General features: G+C 50.7%; 1 protein-coding gene across 6 annotated transcripts in view; it reads right to left on the minus strand.

The window, feature by feature from the left end:
- The window catches only part of ADISSP (adipose secreted signaling protein), a 238,133-nt gene that overhangs the window by 101,883 nt on the left and 121,016 nt on the right, over positions 1-15,234 (minus strand). For 5 of the 6 annotated variants that reach the window (XM_050943483.1, XM_050943482.1, XM_050943484.1 and 2 more), the window contains one exon: positions 3,051-3,193. In XM_050943483.1, the coding sequence (XP_050799440.1) occupies positions 3,051-3,193 (143 nt within the window). Of the gene's footprint in view, positions 1-3,050; positions 3,194-10,803; positions 10,844-15,234 lie in introns of those variants that run through there. The other variant, XM_050943478.1, reaches the window with a different exon arrangement.

Here is a 15,234-nt window from a genome sequence, read left to right on the forward strand (position 1 = left end):
TTTTTCTTTACTTCAGGGAAATTGAGTCTGTACTCACCAGGGAATTGGTGGGAGGAAGAAATCAAGGGGAGATTTGTGTGTTGGATCGCTAGCCTGATTTTTGCATTCCCTCTGGGGGAATAGGAAAGTACTTTTTGTTTCCAGGATTGGGAACAGAGAGGGAGATTCACTCTGTTTGGATTCACAGAGCTTGTGTCTGTGTATCTCTCCAGGAGCACCTGGAGGGGGGAAGGGAAAAAGGATTATTTCCCTTTGTTGTAAGACTCAAGGGATTTGGGTCTTGGGGTCCCCAGGGAAGGTTTTTCAGGGGGACCAGAGTGCCCCAAAACACTCTAAATTTTGGGTGGTGGCAGCAGGTACCAGGTCCAAGCTGGTAACTAAGCTTGGAGGTTTTCATGCTAACCCCCATATTTTGGATGCTAAGGTCCAAATCTGGGACTAAGGTTATTATTACACCCTGCCTCTGAGATTTGCTGCTGCAGGGCATTTTTTGCAGAGTAGATGAACCCTTTCAGGCGGGGAGACAAACCTCACATCCCAGGTGGTGGTTTGAATTAGGCGGAGCTGGCGGACATGGTGGTGTTAGCTGGGTCCCTCACTCTGGCCCAGTCTGGTCAGGATCTCTCAGGATCAGGACTGCAAAGCCCATCCTGAGCACAGACAGTGGGGGAGGTGAGCCTCTCCTGTGTGCAAGCAGCCAGCCATGGAGGCAGGCACCCACAGCCACAACCAGCAAAGGAAACCAGGCCTGCTGGAAAGGGGAGAGTGCAGAGAAGGAAGGGGAGGCAGAGAGGCCTGGGCTAAGCAACAGCCTCGCCCCAGGCAACTCCAAGAAAACAGCCGGGAGACGAAAGGAGATGGTGTCACGGAGTCACCGGGTGATGCTCTGGAACTGCTCCCCACCAAGCCAGACAGGACTTTGGGGAGTCTCCTCTCCCTTGGAGCAGACTTGTTCAGGGCAAGAAGCTCACACGGCTTCACCTTCTGGGTCTCTCCTTGGAGCATTCAGCATCCTCTGCCCCTCCGGGCGCTTCCCACAGCGAGTCCACCCCAGCGCGGTCCTGCGGAAGCCACCGGGTCCTGCACCCCCACTTTGCAGTCAGACGTGACTCTTAGCCAGCCAGTAACACAGAGGTTTATTCGATGACAGGAACAGGGTCTAAAACAGAGCTTGTAGATACAGCGAACCGGACCCCTCGGCTGGGTCCATTCTGGGGGGCAGTGAGCCAGACCCCCAGGTCTGCCCTCCACCCTTGACCCCAGCCAGCTCCAGACCAACCACCCCTTCCAGCCCCTCCTCTCTGCTCAGCCCCTTTCCCGGGCCAGGAGGTCACCTGATCCCTTTGTCTCCAACACCTTCAGCTGGCACCTTTGCAGAGGAGGGGCCCAGGCCATCAGTTGCTAAGAGACAGAGTGTCAGGCATTTAGGTGCACTGGCCCTTTGCTCTGCCAGATATTAAGAACTGCCACAGGGACACTGAGGCACCAACACAGTATTCAGAGAAAACATTAAGAACTTTCCCAGTTCGTCACAGATGGCAACAAGCCCAAAAAGCGAAGGGCTGACAGGCTTAATGGGAGGTGAGGCTCCACAAACGGACCTGACAGAGCAAACAGAGGAGGGTCTGGCAGGAGAGGTGGCGAGCCCTCGAGAGACCACACCAAGAGACAGCAACAGACACCCACTCCCAAAAGGGAGTAGAGGGTAGAACAGCCCAACCCCTCATCATTTTATCTACGAATTAGGCCTAATTTCCGACACACCAATTTTGGCTCACCTTGAATCGTAGCAGGAGACATTTTTGTTTGGACTAATTCAGACGGTCTCCCTTTTGCCCCTCCCCCACCAACATTTACTGCTATGGGTTATTGATAACCTTTTCAAACACATAAAAGGTTGTTACAAGGAGGAGGGTGAAAAATGGTTCTCCTTAACCTCTGAGGACAGGACAAGAAGCAATGGACTTCAATTGCATCAAGGCAGTTTAGGTTGGACATCAGGAAGCATGTCCTGTCAGGGTAGATAAGCACTGGCATAAACTGCCAAGGGAGGCAGTGGAATCTGTCACTGAAGGTTTTTAAGAACAGGTTGGACAAACACCTGTCAGGGATGGTCTAGTTATTCTGTAGTCCTGCGCTGGGTGCAGGGGACTGGACTAGACGACCTATTCAGGTCCCTTCCAGCCCTACAATTCTATGGTGACATTTCTTAATCTTCTATCCACTTTCCCACAGTCAAGCTCACAAGTCAGGTAGACCTACCAGGCCCCAATTCTCACCACAGGACTCCCATCTCCCTTATGTGGATGTTGGCAAACTTCATTATTGCTTCTAAAGGGATCAGAGATCTTTGGATGAAAGTTGCTACATAAAAGTATTTTTAAGTGCCCACATTTCTGCCATTCTGGAAGCACACATTGAGGCCATTTGTTGACCCTGTCCCTAAAATCTCGGAAGAAACCGCTTTGGGTTGTTTTATTAGGGGGAGGAAGGGGCTCCCATCCCTGCCTGTTGAGAACATGCACCAAGCTCCAGACACTAGCAAAGGCTGGGAGAGGAAGCGTATAAAAGCTCCCAATCATTGCTGCTGTGGCTAAGTTTGACGCAACGATGGCTTTAACTCTCCCCTTGATGAGTTCCTTATTTGGACCCTCTCCAAGAGTCAAGGACAGGGGGAACCAATCCAGTAATTCCCTGAGCTATAAACAGGAGCTGCTAGTTTCACTGCTTTGTCTTCAAGGCCATCCCAACTGGTTTCAGATATCTCACACTATGTCAACTTCCAGCAGGGTCAGCTGTTTTCTACGTGCCACTGGAAGGTGAATCAGGCAGGGAGCTCATTCTCCAGAGGTGAACCAAAAGTAGAGCCCCAAACTCCAGCCACAGGAAAGTCTTTGGAGTTGAATGTTTACAGCAGTTGGCACGCAGGGCATAGTCTGACATCAGTTCCAGTTTCCACAAAGGAGACAAAGCTATTCAGCCCCCGCTTCACCCACCAAACATCCTCCTCCTCAACTTACTCCACCTCCTTTGATCTCTACAGCTCTTACCTTGACCAAGAAGTTGCCATCCTTCTCCTGGGTGACCATGACCACGGAGTCATGGAGCTTCTCGTCGAAGTGCACGTGGGAGTGTGCTCCTTCCTCGGGCTGGCTGGCGGCAAAGCGGACACCACCCACTTTAGGCTTTGTGCCTGCAGGGGGAGAAGACCCAAGCATGATTTAGCTCCCCTCAGCGCTTCCACAATCCCCAGCCCACGAAGCAGAGGAAACACTGAGGCACATCTCAAGGCGATGGCCTGGCCCGAGTGCTCATTCAGCATTTGGCTCCCTTAACCCAAGTCTCAGATGGGGATCATAATGGGGTCTTGAAGCTGGATGTAGGGGCATGACTCAGCACTGATTTACTAGGAGAATTACACCGTGACCCTGTAAGTCCCAGCAGAATCGATGCATAGTGAAAGTCCTAGTGAAGCACTTGTGCCAAGCTAGGTCCCTAAAATTAGACATTTAAAAAGAAAAGACCCGATTTTCCTTCCTGGTGCTGAGCGCTTGCAACTCCCCTCAGCTTCAGCAGGAATTGGGGGTGCTCAGCATCTCTGAATAAACCATAAACTGGTGCCAAGATTTAGGTACCACAGATCCTCCCTGTCCCCAGTCCCCCCGACCAGAAATAGATTCTTGATATGCAACCCAGGTTTTCCATTGCTCCCATCACTCGGAATTAGAACCCCAGTTCCCAATGCCATTCTAAGCAATCACTCTCCTTCCCAGGTACATGAGCTAGGCACAACGCTACGTCCCACTCTCTTAATCACTGCTTAGCTGAGCTGTGCAGACTCAGCTCTTAATTCTTCCTTACAGGTCCCTCCAGCACCTGGAAAAAAAATTTTCTTCTCTGAACTTGCTCCACTTTTCCCACAGCTTCCTGCATCTACCTCTTCCTGGAGGTGCCCCGCAGCAGAGGGGGGGGGCTCGCCATAGGCCTAGAAAGAGGGACTCTCCCCAGCCCCCAATTCCTTCCCAGCTCCTCGGCATGCAGCCTCTGCAGATACAGCCCAGCAGAACTGCAGTGGCTTGGCTATGGGTGAGACAGTCACTGGTTTGTCCAAGACCCATCTCCTCAGTTCAGAGCACTTTGCACCCAGCTCAGAGGAGATTGCCCTGTATACACAAATTGCCGGCAGTACAAGGCTGCATCCGTACCAGCACTTGCAGGGCAGTAGTATAATCCCACTGCATTGCTTCCCACCCCACAGATCAGGTCCAGAGAACACAGTGGTCAAAGTGCTGATGCCCTGTTTTATACCAGCACCAGAACTGGAGGAGCTGAGCCAGGCTGCTAAGTGCCACATGCGAAGTTGTAAGTATTGATAAAACCAAGCCATCAGCTGGCCCATACAATTGTGTTGCCTGATGTGATGGACCCACTCCTTAGTTTCCCATGGGGAAGTGATTCAAAGACCACGACCTGGAGTCTTTACACAAAGATTGGCCATCTCTCTAGCTAAACCACAAGTTACCGGGCTTCATAATGTTCACTTAGTTCTATTATAGCAGCCCCTGGGGAACCCCAGTTAAAGATCAGGGCTTCTCTGTGCTATACAGGAAAGTAGCAGAGACCGTCCCTGCCCCCAGAAGCTTACAACGGAGGATGTGATGTTAAGGAAACAGACAAGTAGTAGCAAAGAATAGTCTCCACTGCCCAAATCCGTGGGGGAGGTTCTCTAGGCTGTGCCATGCAGGTCAGATGAGATGGTCAGAACAGTCTCTTCTAACCTTAAAATCCATGAATCTTCACCACTCTCGCTCAAAAACCAAAACAGGCAGGAAGACTTAAGTCAGACCATCATACATGGAAACTGTGAAACTTACAAAAGAGCCTCTTAAATCGCAGCCTTCTTCCCTGGAAACCTGCGTTCCTCAAAGGACATTGGCCGTTATTGTTCTCTGCTACAAAGAGAGCAACGAAGCCTTTGAAACGCAGAGAACCCACACAGCTCTGTCAATGGTATTAGTGCTAATCCATCAGTGCTTTGCTCTGCAGGCTGCTTTTGCCAAAGCTGGTTTTTGCCAAATGAAACAGTCTCCCCACAAAGCCCATACTCGCAATTAAGCCCAACTGTGTAAATGGCCAGTTGTAAAAATAAGCATTTGTTTGGTTATTAAAACATCACGCCGAGCCATTTACTGCAAAAGGACACACGGGCCTAGGACCGAATCTCCTGCTGGGGGCAGTCAGGGCAGCTCTTCTGGGTTCAATGGAGCTGCATGGATTTACACCAGCTGGGGATCCAGGCACGGCAGGACACCAGCGCCGATTCCGAATGACGCAAACAAAAAAAATCAGGCCTCTGCTCCAGCAGGTAGACACACAAAGAGGGAGTGCTCTGATGCACAGGAAGGAAGCCTCTTACGGGGAAGGAACCCAGATCCTCCACCCTGCCCCATCCCTCAGCTTTCTCTGCCATCTTCTGACCAGGATGACTTTTCTTCCTGGAACTCCACCCTACCTGGTGGGATTGTCACCATTCTTGCTGCTGTCCTTCCAGCACACCCACGGCGTCTCCAGGGACAGATTGCTCCACCTCCGCCCATTGCCAGCGCCAACGGGGGCTAACACACGTGCATTTGACAAACCAACCGTTCCTCTGCTCAGAGCATCCCCATGGCACAAGCCGTTACGTCACCTATCACAGTCCAAATCAGACTGTGCAGAACAGGCCTCAGAAGCCAAGTACCAGACATTAACGGCTGTATACTATGCAGGAGCACCACGCAGGCACGAGCCTGACGCAGGAGCACATGGCAACCGGAACGAAGACGGATACTGACCAACAAATCACAGACGGCCTCCTCAGTGACGAAGCCCACGACCTGCATCACCAAGCCCAATTCCAAAAAGAGGTGGCTGGGGTAAGACAAAGTCGTTCCAATTCATTCCTCTGCCAGCAGAAACCATAGCCAAAGCTGACAGATTTTATGCTCATTTATAGACCCAAAGCTAACGAGCTCACGAAGAAGCCTTCTCAGAGATGGCTAGGAAATATCTCCCAGGATGGCTGGTCTGGGTTTCAACATTCAGGTCAATGAGGCAGAAGATGCAAAAGCCCCAGATCTGCTCCCCTGGCTTCCCTCCCTCAGACGCTTGCAGGTGGCCCCTGGTCCAGCCCATCCAGCCTGTCATACCCAGGCCCTGCTCTCAATATCAAGGAGATCGCAATCCAGCCACTGCTCTGGGCAGACCAGCCCCTCACTAAGGGCTGGTCTATACAACAGGCAGCTTATGTTGACCCAATCCTGTCAGTGTCTGCACTACAATGTACTCCCGCTGATGTGCGGCGTAGTGCTTACACCGACGTAGTTAGGGTGACACAATGTCCATGCAGACAGACACTACGTTACTTACACGGCCTGTTGTCATCAGCCTGCCACTGGGCTGACAGCTGGAGCCCCTCGTCCCCGGCACTGACAGCCCAAGCTGTAAGCCCACCAGGGGCTGAGTTTCACAGCAGAGACGCTACCAGCGATGAAACTGACATTCTTGGCTAATACCATTCATGGCTGCTATTTCAGCCCCAGCTCTGGCTGTGGCCCCAGCTGCAGGGGACTCCAGCTATGACCCACGGGCGGCTGTCACTCTGCCCACACTCCAGCTGACAATGCCCCACGTCCATCGGTGCAAGGGCTCTTGGTGAGGATGTGCACCACCGGCAGGAGGAGGGCAGTGTGGACACCAACAGCCGATGTAATTGTTGTGGCAGCAGCAGGTCGACCTGACTTATGTCTACCCAATTCTGTAGTGTAGACAAGCCCTACGGCAGTGAGCCAGAGCTCTCCCAGCTCCCAGGCAACGAGACCCCCGCATCTCTTATTCGACCACACAGACCTCACAAGTCCCAAAGCCACAGGACAGCAGCATTCCCCTCACAGGATGAGAAGTTGAGGACTTGGGTGAAGCGATGGCCCCAGCAGCCCCTCCCTCCCCATCGCCACGATTCCCGACTCCCGGCGCCAGATGGAGAAAGGGGCTGGAAACTCGAGTGCCAATGGCAGAACACAAAGGCTGCTAAACACAGGACGAAACCTAACGGATCCCACCAAGCCTATGCTGAGGCTGGATTACAGGCCAAGAGAACCTGCCTAGCAGGCTCCACCGAAGCGGACATGTCCCACCCCAAGGAGCAAGTCAGGGTGGTGAACCCTTCGCCAATCCTGTGTCTCCAGCCTGCACCAGAACAGAGCACCAAGCACTGCGCAGAGTGATCATCCGACTGTGCTGAAATGATCATGCACGTTCAGGAAGGCCTGTCCGACAGCCTGGATCCACCCGCCAGCACCCACCTGCCGACAGCCTCCTGCAATCCCAGAGCTTGGCCCACTCACTCCTTTACGGTGTCCAGAATGTCTTGAGGACACTCGACCCAAGAGCTGTGACTCCAGCCCTGCCCCTCCCAGCCGGTGGGAGTTCAGAGCCTCGGAGGCCACTCCTGGCTGGAGCAGCCCACGCCTGGTTCAGGGCAGGAATCAGCCCTTCCTCCTCCAAACATACAATAGCCCGACCAACCCTGAAGAAACCCACCCTGGGCACATCGGCTCTAGCCAATTGCCACCTGCTGTTGAAGCTCTGCTCCTGAGCAAACTCACAGAGGCAGCCACAGGCTGCCTACAAGCCCATCTACGTGACACCACTAGCCTAGACCTGGCACAAACTGGATTCAGGCCAGGACATGGGACTGGAACCACGTTAGTGGTTCTGACAATGATCAGTCAGTGGACAGAGGACAGCCATCCATTCCCATCCCCCTGGGCTCCTCTGCAGCGTTCGACACCGTTGCCCATGGGATAATGCTGTGGTGGCAGGGCCCAGGTAAGGCACTAGAATGGTTAGAGTCCTTCCTGAGGAGAGATGGGAATCTGCATCTCCATCGATGGACCCCTCATACAGGGATCAGTTCCCTCTCTGGTCCCATTCAACATCGATGTGATGGTGGTGGGGCAGGGAGAAGGGGCAGCTGCCCCATGGCCTAGCAATTTAAAGAGCCCGCAGCTCCAGCCGCTGCTGCTGTAGGGGTGGCGATTTAAAGGGCCTGCGGCTCCCATTTGCTGCTGCTGCCACCACACCTGCAGTTGGAGTCCTGGGTCCTTTAAATCACCGCCGGAACCCCGGTGTAGCAGCAGTGGGGCCCGGGAGCGCTAGCTGCTGCCAGGAGCCCGGGGTCCTTTAAATCGTCACCCGAGCCCCAGGTGGCACAGGCCAGGCAGCACTGAAGGGCTGGCTGGGGGATTCTGGCCTCAGCCCCACCCATTCTGGGGGCCCAGAGCCACCCCCCACACACACACCTTGCCCAGGATCCCAGCCACTCTGCGTAACAGTATGTCATTTAAGTTACTCACCCCTGACAACTGGTCAATTCAGCCCATAGTCTAGGAGAACTCTTGGATTCCCTGCTGACGCTGAGCTCTCACATAAAAAGCATGGATGCTGCTACCATCTCTGGTTGCTAGGAAACTCCATCCCATCGTGGAGGACAAGAACCTGGCCTCAGTTATTCATGCCTTTGTCATCTCCCAGACTGACTCTCCAGCAATACAATATTGTGACCCCAAGAGCCCCTTAATGCCAACGGCAAAGGTTTCACTACCATGTAACAGCTATTCCCATCACCACCGACAAACTCACTACACCTAACACACTGCTGTCATGACACTGAGCTGTAAGGATGCCATGTGAGATATCAAAGGAAAGCTGGTGACACACTGGTGATTCATATCACTGTGAACTCTGTGTATTAACATTAGAAGGAATTGTGGGTACTTACTGATGCTTTAAAGTCTATTAACCAAAGGGACGATCAGGCTTTCTTCCAGACAAGACGGAGGATCATTATCTCCCTGCGTCTAATGTAAATTGAGCATGGTGATGTCAGAAACAACGGACAGTGCATTTGCAGAGGTAAACAGGAGGAACAAACAAGCCTGAGGATGTGAAATCAGCATGGGAGACAGGATTCAGAACAACGTCAAAGACAATAAGACGACATGTTGGTTATCCAGCACTGAGGGAGCGAAGGGATCAGCGCTCTGGACCTCTATGAATGGTGGCTCCTCGGTCATGTGTGCTGGTGATGCTCAGATGTGGCTGTCAGCAAGAAAACTGCCTTCGATAAGGACTGCAGCCTGTTCTGTTTTAGTCACTAGAAAGCGTATTACACTTTTGTTTCATTTGTAACCATTTCATGTTTCTATTCTCCCAGCTTCACATCAGTCAGAGCTCTCTGTTCTTTATTAACAAATTCATTTTTCTTTTATTCTCACTTCACCCCCGCGCTGATCCATTGAGTGAGGTGGGCACCTCAGCTGAGCCGGTGGGCTGGTGTGGAATCGGTCTCTGGAAACAGTGCCCTTGACTTCCATGGGCAGCCAGCAATAGGAGCTGCCTGTTGCATGGAGACTTTTCTGGAGAATTTGGGCACTGATGTACACCAAGGGTTAACCTGCAAGGCCAAGTCCAGACTGGCAGAGTCCTACGGGTTTGTTTGGCTGGCTAACAGACTGGAGTGAGGGGCAGCTGTCACATAGTTAGCACCAACCAATTCTGCTTTGGCTAAGGCAGAAGGGTAACCAGGGTGACTTACAGATATCGCTGGCCGTGAAACCTGCAGCACTTCGGAAAGTCCAGCTCATACAGAACACTAGCAGCACAGCTCTTTGGGCACGCCTGTCTGCCACTCCCTACCCTGGCTGCCCATAGAGAACCGAGTCACGCCAAGGTACTCCACTGCCTGGGTATCTAAAACAGCCTAAAGCTCCGGGATGAAGATCACGGCTGACGCCTTCGCTCCTCTAGCCCCATGGAACTTTCCACGATAAGGGGAAAACTCATCTGTGGAGGAGATGGAATCTGGGGATTGGTCCTGCTTGGAGCAGGGGGTTGGACTAGATGACCTCCTGAGGTCCCTTCCAACCCTAATAGTCTATGATAGTCTATGATTCTCAGGGGCTGGTCTGAGCCTGTGAAATGAACAAAAGGACCGTCGCATGCCCACCTCCCGCTCCGCATGCCAGGCACTCTCTCCCGCCCTGCCATCTCTTCCAGCCACACAGAGGCTGAGCAATGTGGAGTTTAAACATCAAAATAAGGCTCTAGCAAAACAAAACACTCCTCAGCACACACAGTTCTCCCCATGGGGGCCAAGATAAGAGCGAGAGAACGAGCCACATGTAGCTAACGTTAATCTCTTGGTTTAACATACTCAAATGCTCTGTGATGAGGATGGTATCAGAGCCCTCGTGGAACAGATGCTCTCTAAAGATAGCTCAATCGTGACTCTTAAACAGGAAAGCAGCAGTGAATTAATGTGGAAACCTGAGCTCACATTTCCTGCCTTCCCCTCCCCCTGCCATTTCCGGGGCTGGGCTTCTGTTTTCGAACACAAACCTCTGCCCACTGCCCCTTCACTCGCTGGGGCCCTGCTCTGCATTACTGGCTTCCCACCTGTCACCTCTCCTCCAGCCACAAATCCGGGCAGCACCAGACGGGATTTCGAGGAGGCGCTATTAAAGCAAAGGACGTCCAGGCTCCTGGAATAAAGGAGAACGAACTGTGCATTCCTCCCCTTTTTGGCTTCTTTCTGATGGGTTGGATGCACTACTACATATCCTCAATGTCCCCCCCAAGCCCAACACTTCGATGATTCTGTCCCCACTCCCTTCTCGATTTGCCCACGTGTCTTTCCACATGACATGGCATTTCTCCCTTCACATTCTGCCCAGGAAAGCCCAACTCAGCAGCAGCTCTCACCTGAATACAGGGCCCCAGATGCCATCAGCACAGAGTCCAAACGTGTCTAGCATCTGCAAAGCCTTTTACAACGGACCATCGCTCCGACGCATGGCCTTGCTAAACAGACACATAGCCGGGCACAGTCTCAAAAAACCCACAAGATGACAGGGCGTGATAACTCTGAACTGCACATTCTTGGGTTTTGTTCTTTTAAGAGGCAGCAATGGGGTCCTCCCCAGGGTCCCAAACACAACAACGGCCGCCAAGATATTGTAAAATCAAAGTGGTTTAAAACTCTGTGGGTCAGATCTTCAGCTACCTCAGCCGAGGACATGTGTGTTTAAAGAGTTTCATATAAAAACAATATTTTGTCACTTCCTGCTGAGCGAGGACCATAGGCACCGATTTCTAATTTACCCATCTGCCCGAGGCCCCAACCCACTCCACACCTTTCCCCAAGGCCCCGCCCTCGCTTCGATCCCTCCCACCCACCACTCACTGCTCTCCATCCTTCCCCAAGACACCAAGCAGCTGTTTGGCAGCAGCAGCCAACCAGCTTTTTGATAGCATGGGCACTGAGCACTCATTTTTTCTCTGTGGGTGCCCCAGCCCCAGAACACCCAGTCGGCGCCTATGGGGAGGATCCTCATGCACTCTGCCCAAAAGACGCTTATATCCAGTTTAGAGGAGATGTGGTAAGAGGAGTTACAGGTTATCAAGAGGCAAAAGACCAAGCCCCAGATCCTTAAAGGTATTTAGGTGCCTAACTCATAGTCAGAACTCAGGGCCCAGGCAGGCCATACAGCCCTGCTTTTCTAGGGTTTGCTCCCATCCAGGACTGACACCAAACTGGACATGGCTTTTCCAGCATCAGATTGGTAAGCCCTTTTGAAGGGCACACAAGGTTATTTCCAGCCACTCAGTCACGCACCCCCCCCCCCCGTCAGCCAATCACAGCAGGCAATAGCCTTGATTGATGGTGTGACGTTACTGACAAACTGTGACGGCACAGATCGTTGTTGCAACCACTGTTATATATTTGCAGCAAATACTGTACCAAGGTTGTTGTGTGAGGTGTCTATGAAGCGGTTATGATTTGCTGGTTATAATTATGCTAGCTGTATGTATGTGTGTATCATTTTTGTATTTGAAGTTATGGATATGGGCTACGTACTTGTATCTCAAATGTATTTGATTCCAAGTAGCCTCAGTGACGCATTTGGTCAGCTTACTGAGAATAGTCCTGTCTCAAGAACTGCCTGTCATAACCTATTCCCAGATTTGGACCTTAGCGTCCAAAATATGGGGGTTAGCATGAAAACCTCCAAGCTTAGTTACCAGCTTGAACCTGGTAAAGCTGCCACCACCCAAAAAATTAGAGTGTTTTGGGGCATTCTGGTCCCCCCGAAAACCTTCCCTGGGGACCCCAAGACCCAAATCCCTTGAGTCTCACAACAAAGGGGAATAAACCATTTCCCTTCCCCCCTCCAGGTGTTCCCTCCCTGGGTTCCTGGAGAGAGATACAGAAGCAAGCTCCGTGAATCTAAACAGAGGGATTCCACCCTCCCTATTTCCAGTCCTGGAAAACAGAAGTAACGAGAGCTAATCTCTCTTCCCCCCTCACCCAGAGGGAATGCAAAGTCAGGCTAGTAAATCTAACACACACAGATTTCCCCCTGACTTCTTCCTCCCACCAATTCCCTGGTGAGCACAGACTCAATTCCCTGGAGTTCCCCACTAAAGAAAAACTACAACAGGTCTTAAAAAGAAAGCTTTATTAAAAAAGAAAGAAAAAATACATAAAAATGGTCTCTCTGTATTAAGGTGACAAATACAGGGTCAATTGCTTAAAAGAATATTGAATAAACAGCCTTATACAAAAAGAATACAATTCAAAGCATTCCAGCAACTACACACATGTAAATAAAAAAGAAATCAATATAAACCTTACTACCTTACTATATTTGTACTTACAACTTGGAAACAGAAGATTAGAAAGCAAGAGACAGAAATCCTCTCATAGCCGAGAGAGAGACAGGCACAAGACAAAGAACACAGGACTCAGACACAAACTTCCCTCCACCCAGATTTGAAAAAGTCTTGTTTCCTGATTGGTCCTCTGGTCAGGTGTTTCAGGTTACTCCTTTCCAGGTGAAAGAGACATTAACCCTTAGCTATCTGTTTATGACACTGCCCAATAAAGAAACACTTAACTGACAATGAACTTTGGGAGACGCCAATCCACATCTAAGCTTTCCTCCCAGCGTTCAAACTAACACGTAAACAACAGGGTCAGCCTGCAAACTGAGTCATGCATGGACATGTGATTTGCCGATGTGACTCCAGCCTCCATCTTGCTGCTGTGATTTTCCACAATAAGAACAAAAGGGGTCCTTCCATGGGCAGAGAATATAAAAGGCCCTGAAAACTCCTCCATTTTGTCTTCAATCCTGCTTCTTACTTCTGGAGGAACTTTGCTAGAAACTGAAGCTCTGAACAAATGACTGAATGACCCATCCCAGCGGGGGATGTACTCCAGAGACTTGATTTGAACCTGCAGTTTATTCCATCACTGGTACAAGCCTGAACTAAGAACTTTGCCATTACTGTATGTAATTGATTCCATTTAACCAATTCTAGCGCTCATCTATATTTCTTAACCTTTAGATTTTAGATTCTAAAGGATTGGCAACAGCATGATTTGTGGGTAAGATCTGATTTGTCTATTGACCTGGGTCTGGGGCTTGGTCCTCTGGGATCAGGAGAACCTTTTTCTTTTACTGGGGTGTTGGTTTTCATAACCATTCATCCCCAGGACGGGTGGCACTGGTGGTGATACTGGGAGACTGGAGTGTCTAAGGAAATTGCTTGTGTGACTTGTGGTTAGCCAGTGGGGTAAAACCGAAGTCCTCTCTGTCTGGCTGGTTTGGTTTGCCTTAGAGGTGGAAAAACCCCAGTGTTGGGCTGTAACCGCCCTGCTCCAAGCAATTGGTCCTGAATTGGCACTCTCAGAAGTGTCCCACCAAGGGCAGCATCATTACAATGGTGTAGTCGTGATAGGATCCACATCACCAGGTCAACTGAGCTTTGGCTCAGAACCCCGCGCTATCCAAATTTTGGGATTGGAGAGCTTTGTTGGTTACAGCTCAGTGACCATAAGCCGAAAACCAACAGCAGAAGCAATGAAACTGCAAGCCTTGAGGGACAGCCTGCAGTTTGAACATGAACAAAACCTGGCAGAAATTCAGATGAGAGAGAAGCAAGCCTTGGCCCAGCTGGAGAAAGCAGCTAAGGAAAGGAATGCTGAATTAGAAAAAGAAGCTGCTAAAAGAGACGAAAGGGCTCATAGGGGTCATATTGAGTGGCTGGCTGCTGAGCAGAGGGTTGCCAGACTTAGGCCCCAAGTCAAAAAAGCAAGGGAAGAACAGCTAAAATTGTATCCTCTTGAAAGTCCAGTTTGTAACTATGTTGGTATGTTGTATAACTCTGAGCAGTTTTCTGTGTTTAACCCATTACGCTGTAACCTGGGGAGGAAGAGCTGTTTATCTGTGAATGAAGTTTCTGAGTGTCTGTCTAATGTCTCAGAAGTGAATCTGGAATTAGCTAAAGCACAGAAAGAACTCATTGGTCAGGAAAATGTTTCTCAGAAGCAAATTAAAGTGGATGGTCAAGTTAAAGCCCTAGCTGAGGAAGGTAGGGAAAGTTTCAATGAGCTTAGGCAGCCTTGTGAGCTGATGGCTTTGTCTAGTCAGCAGTTTGGGAAGGCAGGGACAGTGGAAGATGAGTGTCCCTATCCCTTACCTGTTACCTGTGTGGAGAATTGTGACAGTGAAGGGAATGTGCCTGTGTCTGTCAGGGGTATTGACTTGCCTATGGAGGGAGCTACCCCAGCCTCCAAGCAGTTGTCTGAACAGCCCTGTGTGGTGGGACAAGGGCAATAAAATCCCAAGATGTGTGTCTGGTAAAGGAGATGGTGTCTCCAGTTCTTCGTCTATGGAGCAGACAGAAGGTGCCTTTCAGCCTGTGAGGGTTAAGGGTAGAGCAGCTGTCTCAGAGTTGGTTCTGAATTCAACTAAAGCCCAGAAGGGAATAGTCCTAAGTTTGTGTCTGCTGGGGAGAATGGCCCTGTACCTAGGTTGCAACCAGTTAGTATCTTAGCAAAGTCCCAGAGACCAGACAATTCCGGTGCTTGTAGTTTGCGTGCTGCTAGAGTGTGGCGGGAAAAGGGTGCAGCAACTCTGTCTAATCAGGGTGATATCCTAGACAGGGCACAAGGAGAGCAGAAAGGTGATTTAATTGTTACCCACTAACAGTGTGGAAACTTGTAGCAAGAAGGAAAAAAGATTCCTGAACGTGTGTGGAAAGGGAAGGAGAATGTTTCTAACCTTTTGACTATGAAATCTAGCAGTTTGCCTGAAAGGGGATTGTGTAGGAATCTGCCTGATGGGC

This window comes from Gopherus flavomarginatus, chromosome 3 (assembly GCF_025201925.1).
Source record: "Gopherus flavomarginatus isolate rGopFla2 chromosome 3, rGopFla2.mat.asm, whole genome shotgun sequence".
NCBI lineage: Eukaryota > Metazoa > Chordata > Testudines > Testudinidae > Gopherus > Gopherus flavomarginatus.